General features: G+C 45.6%; 1 protein-coding gene across 1 annotated transcript in view; it reads left to right on the forward strand.

Annotated features, from left to right (window-relative positions):
- vwa5b1 (von Willebrand factor A domain containing 5B1) overlaps positions 1-8,033 on the forward strand; it is a 128,199-nt gene extending 120,166 nt beyond the window's left edge. Inside the window, exons 21-23 of the mRNA XM_052039010.1 lie at positions 626-629; positions 6,098-6,221; positions 7,140-8,033. Coding sequence (XP_051894970.1) covers positions 626-629; positions 6,098-6,221; positions 7,140-7,877 — 866 coding nt within the window. The 3' untranslated portion in view covers positions 7,878-8,033. The remainder of the gene's footprint in view (positions 1-625; positions 630-6,097; positions 6,222-7,139) is intronic.
- The last annotated feature ends 420 nt before the right edge of the window (positions 8,034-8,453 follow it).

Genomic DNA, 8,453 nt, shown 5'->3' on the forward strand with positions numbered 1-8,453 from the left:
TCAGTTCTGGTCGCCTCACTACAGGAAAGATGTGGAAGCCATAGAGAGGGTGCAGAGGAGATTTACAAGGATGCTGCCTGGAATGCGGAGCATGCCTTATGAAAGCAGGTTGATGGGAACTTGGCCTTTTCTCCTTGGAGAGATGGAGGATGAGGGGGGGACCTGACAGAGGTATATAAGATGATGAGAGGTCTTGATAGGGTAGATGGTCAGAGGCTTTTCCCAGGGCTGAAGTGGTGGCCACAGGAGGAACATAGGTTTAAGGTGCTGGGGAGTAGAATATACAGGAGATGTCAGGGGTAAGTTTTTTACTCAGGAGTGGTGAGTGTGTGGAATGGGCTTGCCGGCAACGTGGTGGAGGCGGATACAATAGGGTCTTTCAAGAGACTGTTAGATAGGTACATGGAGCTGAGTAAAATAGAGGGCTATGAGTAAGCCTAGTAATTTCTAGGGTAGTGACATGTTGGCACAGCTTTGGGGGCCGAAGGGCCTGAATTATGCTGTAGTTTTTCTATGTTCTATGTTTCTAAATCATTTTAATGCAAAGTGATCAAAGTGGTCATGGTGTTGCTATACTGTAGTGATTAGGGTTGTGCCGGTTGGTTCAAGAACCAAATGGTTGAAGCGAAGTATCTGGTGTTTTGGGACTTTTGTACCTCCTGCCCGATGGGAGCTGTGAGAAGACGTCATGGCCTGGATGGTGGGGATCTTTGATGATGGATGTTGCCTTCTTGAGGCAGCACCTCCTGTACGTACTTCCACTGGTGGGGAGGGATGTGCCCGTGATATATTGGGCCAACTCCCAAAGTCAGGACCAACCTGGATCTCTGGTGCTGTGAGGCACCAGCATTAACGGCTGCACCACTGTGTTGCCCTAAGTAAGTCCAATGATGGTTGACGCTCGTGGCAATGTAAACACTATGCGAGCATCACCCATGGCCTTCTGCTCTACGTCTTCAGTGTGAGTGAGTAATGAGAAGATGTGAAAGAAATTAAGATCGGTTGGTTCGATTGAGTTGCTGAATGAGCACAAATCATATCTCTCAGAGGGTTATCAACAGATTGGATCATTGCAAGAACCCCAGTGAGAGACACTGCTAAACAACCCCACATTTCATTACAGTCCATCCCCACATTACAGGTGGGCTGTATCCCTAGAAAATGGTCCATACTGCAAACTTCCCTAATGCAAAGCTGCATCATCTGTGGATACGTCAAGAGATGCGAGTTGAAAAAAAGTTTTATCTTTATTTATTTACTTTTTTTCACATAAGAGCGAATTTTTATTCTGTATCCCAGAATTCTGGTAGTAATTTGTGAGTTCCATAAGGGCGAATTTCCCTTACCCGAGTGACCATATCACAGGGGTCACCTTTAGATGGCATTCGGGCTCCGGATCCTTCCACCCGTTGCCGTTTCTGATTCCCTTTGACATGAGTTGTTGATTTTGAATAAATAATTGGCAGTGGATTTGTTGTCGATCAGCCCATGAGGTTTGGTTCATCACTCTGGGACTGACAAGCGATTATTGTGTGGCAGCAGTTGATATCGGTATTAAAGCTAATGCCACAAGCACTCGATTCCCAAGAGCAGAATGTGGAGTTATGAGTCCTGGGGAAACGATGTTTGTGGAGGTTATAGAGCATCTCTAAACCTCCACAGGACCGTGCAAGGAATTTATATTTTAAGTGTTTGGAGGTATACAACCTTGGAGGTGTACACATAAGCTTAACTTATATAGGGGCGATCCTTGGACCAACTAAGGATCATGATTCCTAAATCCTTGCAATTGTTTGCGCCTCCCATTCCATGCACCCTTGAATATCCCCAAAGTATTTGTGGGTCATAGGGATCATTTCAGTGGGAACTGGCTGAGAAGGCAACATCCATTGAGTCTGTGCTAGCTCCTGGAGCAATCCCATCAATCCTGTACTCCACTTGTTTCTCCTGTACCTATTCTTCCCACATTCCCATCAGCTTCCGCCAGATTCTACAGTCACCAATTAATCTACCAAGCAACGGTCCTTTGGGATGTGGGAGGGAACCCACGCGGTCACAGGGAGAATGTGCGAACTCCACGCAGACAGTGCCTGAGGTTAAGATTGAAACGTGGGTCACTGGAGCTGTAACCTGCAGCAACATTGTTCCGTGGTGTCATGGAGAGATACGTCACAGAAGTGGCCCTTCATCTCATTGAGGCCTTGCCTGAAGATCACTACCCGTTTACACTAATTCTAACATTAATCCCATTTTATTTTCCCAATGTTCCCATCAACTCCTTCCAGATTCTATTACCTACCTACAAACTAGGGGCAATTTACAGCAGTCTGTTGCCTACAACTCACACGCCTTTGGGGTGTGGGATGAAATCGGAGCACCTGGAGGAAACCCAAACAATCACAGGAAGAACATGCAAAATCCACACAGACAGGACCTGAGTCAGGATTAACACGGATCCTTGCCACAGTGAGGCAGTGTCTCTACTAGCTGCGCCACTCTGCTGCCCATTATTGCTATGGGCCATAGCTATTCTATTTTGTACTTATTGTACTGCATCACACTCCAATGCACCTGTGGGTCCTCATGCACTTGTAGTCACCCATGCACCTGTAGTTCCCCATTTACCTGTAGTCACTTACAGTTCCTGGTACACCTGTAGTCAGCTGTATTGGTATTGGTTTATTATTGTCACTTGTACTGAGGTACAGTGAAAAGCTTGTCTTGCATACTGATTGTACAGATCAATTCATTACACATTGCATTGAGGTAGTACAGGGTAAAAACAATAACAGAATACAGAGTAAAGTGTCACAGCTACAGAGAAGTGCAGTGCAGGTAGACAATAAGGTGCAAGGTCATAACAAGGTAGATTGTGAGGTCAAGAGTCCATCTCATCGTATAAGGGAACCGTTCAATAGTCTTATCATAGTGGGATAGAAGCTGTTGATTGAATCTGGTGATATGTGCCCTCAGGCTCCTATATCTTCTGCCTGATGGGAAAGGGGAGAAGGGAGAATGACTCGGGTGGGTGGGGTCTTTAATTATATTGGCTTCTTCACCAAGGCAGCGAGAGGTATAGACAGAGTCCATGGAGGGGAGGCTGGTTTCTGTGACACGCTGGGCTGTGTCCACAACTCTCTGCAGTTTTTTGTGGTCCTGGGCAGAGCAGTTGCCATACCAGGCTGTGATGCATCCAGATAGGATGCTTTCTATGGTGTGTCGATAAAAATTGGTGAGGGTCAAAGGGGACATGCCAAATTTCTTCAGCCTCCTGAGGAAGTAGAGGTGCTGGTGAGCTTCCTTGCACCCCATGCACCTGCAGGCACATGGTTCCCAGTAACATTTCAATGCTTTCCCCATTAAAAGAAAACTCTCTCTCACTCCCAAACCCTGCTCTGCAGCAGTTTCTTGGAGTGAGGATCAATTAGTCACACCAATTAGTCATTAGTCTACGTGGGAGTTACAAAACAACAAATTGATTGCACATCCAAAAAAAAACATTTCATTTAACTAAGCCTTAAACAAGCGCACGTTGTTTATTCTTCAGCCTTCACACGTTAACAAGTTTTATAAAATATTAAACAAGCACATTAACAAAAATGAATGTGTATGTTAGGTCGATTCTCTCTGAGCTGCAGACAGCAAAATTATTTACAATTTATTCCATTTAATGGCTGGAGAAGGAGTTCCAGGAATTCCTTGATCGGCTTTTCTGTAAGTGTAGTTCTCCGTTTGGGCTGACCCATCACAGAGTCACTCGCAGTGACAAGTGGAAAGCCTCACCATTGTTCTCATTGTATGCAAAGCAACAACACTATGGAGAAAAGGGGAACATCTTCGCTTCTGGCTGCCTTAACAGTGCAGACTCTCCGAGCACTCTGCTTCTGAAGGGTTTCTGTCCACAGTGCCCTAGTCCACAAACATGTGGAGAGGGTCTCAACCTGCAAGGGGCACTAAAGAGTGAGTTTTTTAATATAAGAACATTCAGAAAGAGGAGAAGCAGGAGGCCATTTGGCCCCTCAAGCCTGTTCCACCTTCAATAAACACACAGCTGATCTAATCTTGGTTTCACTCCATTTTCCTGCTTGTTCTCTATACCCTGAGCCGCCCAGTGTCCAAAGCAGCTGCACAGCCATTTAAGAGTATGTCCCCTGTTGCTGAACAGACAACAAAGGTAGAAATCCCGATGGAATATCCTGACAAAAAGTCCACATCAGGATGATGAGCAGTCATCAGAAATTGGAATCGTTCTCGTGCATCAATCTGAAGCGTTAACTTTGTTTCTCCCTCCACGGATGCTGCCTGACATCTGGAATATTTCCAGCAATTTGTGTTTTTATTTAATTTTTGCTTTTGTGGACGGTCAGGCAGATTAGAACATCCTGCCAACAAAGCACTGAAAGTGGATTTATTCCACAATATCATTGCAATTTTCAGGAAAGTCAAAATGGACCTTAATCTCCTCCCGAAAGTTTATTTATTTGTGAAGCATCCATGAAAATGATTTAATTCTGGTTCATAGTGTTGTGCTAGTTCTTAATCACCAGTCAGCATAAAAGTTTTGCAAGTGGTTATAACTGTATGTTGCCGGGACTGAAGGTCTTGAGTTATAAGGACCGGATAGGCTGGGTGACCATTTCACAGAACACCTGCGCTCCGTCCGTAACCGCGATCTGCATCTCCCCATTGCCAGTCACTTCAACTCCCCCTCCCACTCCATCACTGATATGTCAGTCCTCGGCCTCCTCCACTGCCGGGAGAATTCCGAGCGCAAACTAAAGGAACAGCACCTCATTTTCCATCTTGGAACCTTGCAGCCTAACGGCATGAACATCGAATTCTCCCAATTTAAGTAATCCCCACCCTCTTCCCCACAATCCCCCTCCCCTACCATGCTTCTTCCCTTTCCTTTCCTAGCCTCTCTCTCTTTTATCTACCCAGATTTCTCCTTTCTCTCCTTACCTTTGACCCATCCCCCTGTGGATCTGCTCTCCCCTCCTCCCCCACACCTGCCTATTACTATCTCTTACCTGCATCTACCAATCACCACCTTGTGCCCACCCCGCCTCCCCTCTTTTATCCACTTGTCACTGCTCTGCTTTTGCTTCCTATATATTTTTCCTCCTTTTCCTATCTTCAGTCCTGAAGAAGGGTCCTGACCTGAAACACTGCCCGCCTGCTTTTCTCCACGGATGCTGCCTGGCCTGCTGAGTTCCTCCAGCATCGTCGTGTTTTTCGTCTAGATTCCAGCATCTGTAGTCCTTTGTTTCTCTGGATGGGCTGGGACTGCTTTCCCTGGAGCAAAGGAGGCTGAGGGGTGACCTTACAGACATTTATAAAATCATGAGGGGCATGGATAGGGGGGATGCAACATCTTTTCCTGGGGTAGGGGAGTCTTAAACCAGAGGACATAGATTTAAGGTGAGAGGGGAAAAATTGAAAGGGGACCTGACGGGCAATATTTTCACGCAGAGGGTAGTGGGTATGTGGAAGGAGCTGCCAGAGGAAGCTGTAGAGGTGGGTAAATAAAAGACATTTAGACTAATACATGGATAGAAAAAGTTTATAGGGATATGGGCCAAATGCAAGCAAATGAGACTAGCTCAGACAGATATCTTGGTCTGCATGGACAAGTTGGGCTAAAGGGCCTGTTTCTGTGCTATAAAACTTATTACAATGCTGCCATGCTGACAGGTAATTACTTGATGGGGAATGCTGTTTCCAGGTAATCCTTTACAGAGTAGGTATTGGATTGTTCAGCTGTGTTTAGGCTGCTCCTGCAAGCTTGCACTATTATTAAGTCAAGTCATTCTAAAATGTTTGATTGTGTTTTGCTCAGGGATTTGCAAATGAAGTTAACATTACAAAATGTTGACTTTTTTTTTTGATTATAAAATTTCGAAGTATCCAGCAGACATTTCTTCAAAGACTTTGATCAGTTCTGTATTGGATTTGTATTTACTTCTTGTGATGAGTGTATTTCTATACCAATACTGGCCTGGGTCAAATCAAGGAGTAAACTGCCTGGTTATTGTCATTAACCTTCTACCAAGTGCTGGTAGAACTTTGAAGAACCTTTTCTTGTATTTTTTTCAAGATTGAGCTTTAACAAAACGCGTATGTTGTCCCTGGCCGCCAAAGGCTTCATGTCCAGGTCACCCAGCAAGATGAGTGAGTCGATCTGTGAGCCGGAGACTGAGAACAACGATTACATGCCTCTGGTTAGCAACAATATTGTATTTGACTCATTGCACTGTCGAAGGGTGGGTCATCACTTTAGGGAGGAGGGTGTGTCAACATCTTAAGGTTCTCTGAGCCTTCTGAAATCATTGATTCTGTTGATGCATGCTATTTCTTGTGCACTGATCATGGACTGCGTGCTTCTTCAATTGATTAAAACACTGAAGTGTAAATGCAAGTATATACTCAATTGGGGAGCAGAGACAGTAAAGGAAAATATCTAAAAATTGATACCAGTTGAACCAAAACATAAAGACCTTCCTGCAATACACATTCAGATCTATGACTGTTTCCATTAAGCAGATAATGGTGAATATTAAATATGCATTAAGTTGTAGCTTGTAAGATGTAAGATATCATTATTAGTCACATGTACATTGAAACACACAGTGAAATGCAGCTTTTGCCTAGAGTGTTCTGGAGGCAGCCTGCAAGTGTCGCCACGCTTCCGGCGCCAACATAGCATGCCCACAACTTCCTAACTCGTACGTCTTTGGAATGTGGGAGGAAACCGGAGCACCCGGAGGAAACCCACGCAGACATGGGGAGAACGTACAAACTCCTTACAGACAGCGGCTGGAATTGAACCTGGGTCGCTGACGCTGTAATAGCGTTACGCTAACCGCTACACTACTGTGCCTGCCCTATTTCTAATACTTTGTTTATGCATATTTGCACTGAGTTCTTTTATCTCCTTGAGTTAAATCCACACAATGGAACTCTGTTGATGTTGAAACAGAACTTTTCCAAACAGCCTAATTTCAGAATTAGTCTAAAATGATTTGTAAACACAATTTGCAGTAAGCAGAGATTTTTCTATTGATAAATCACAGTTGTGTGTTTCTATCATGCTGTAAATATTATGATTGTGAAAGGGTTAATATTGTTCCATTGTTCAGGTTAACCTGCAGTTGGCATCTGGAGCCTTCTTGCTGAGTCCGGCGTTTTGCGAAGCCATTAACATCCCCATGGAGCAGCTGAAGTGGACCTCCCCCTTCATGTGCCACCGATCAAGTGTCAGCCCCACCTCACACACTCATTCGAGCAGCTTCGCCGGCAAGGGGGCAGCCCAAGAGAAGGAACCCACAGAGAGCTCCCATCAGACAGAAGCTGCGAATGTGGGAACGTTGAGTTACTTGGGGATAGACGGAGTCGGAGCAGAATCCAAAAAGATCAGGTCACGCCACTTCTCGAGCAGCTTGGTGGAGATCCAGTCGAGAGTTACAAGTGGAAGCTGTGAACTGCTCCCTCCACCGGTTACAGTACGTCGGTCATCCTCACCGGGGAACCCGCAGGCTTCGAGCACCCTGCTGGCTGGCGGAGCTTCCGACCTGAGTGCCGGCAGCAGTCCATTCTTGACCACCCCTAGTGAGTTTCAGCAGCCCCTGGATGCCGAGGGAGCGATCTGGTCCACGGCGGTGGCATTGGCCTGGTTGGAGCATCGGTCAGCTGCTTACTTCATTGAGTGGGAGCTGGTGGCTGCCAAGGCCTGTATGTGGCTGGATGCCCAGCAGATACCCGAGGCACGGGAGCTTGCCTCTGTCAAAGCCTCAGCCAGGCAGCTGTTTGTCCTGTTACGACACTGGGATGAAAACCTTCAGCTGAACATGTTGTGCTACAACCCAAACAGTGTTTAAAAGTGTTGCCTCAGAGTCATTAGGCAGCTGAGTCTGTGTTTACCCTTAACGCAACTCTTGCTAACTTTAGGAATTAATGGTTTATTAACAAGTTTTAGACTTCCAGTCGACACAGTGGAATCCTTCAGCTCTGACACCTGTTGCTATGGGGGTTGGCTAAAGTTGGGACAGTTTTTAAGTGATGTTGCTGGTTTGGATTATTTCTCCTTGAAATAATTGCTCCGGGTTTCAGAGCAGATTCTCAGTGTAACCTTTTTTTGCTTGGTCTAACCTTTTGCATGCCACAGATTTTTCTTGGGGCTCGCTAGTGGTGGGGGTAGGGGAGGGGTTACTGTGTCTCTGTCCTCAGACAACTCCTCCTGGCTTGGTGTGTAGCTGTATCTGACCATGGCAATTCTTCAAGTGCAGACTTTTGATTGGCTGGGAAAACTTAAATATTTTGTCACATCATGAAAGGACAGCTTTTCTAAATCTGTTCCCATTTGTTAAAAGAGGACGCGAGGACAAAGGACTGGTTTGAAACATAATGGGGAAACTGACATGGTCAATGGGGAGTGAGATCTGATGGGGCAGCCA

This window comes from Pristis pectinata, chromosome 26 (genome assembly GCF_009764475.1).
Source record: "Pristis pectinata isolate sPriPec2 chromosome 26, sPriPec2.1.pri, whole genome shotgun sequence".
Lineage (NCBI taxonomy): Eukaryota > Metazoa > Chordata > Chondrichthyes > Rhinopristiformes > Pristidae > Pristis > Pristis pectinata.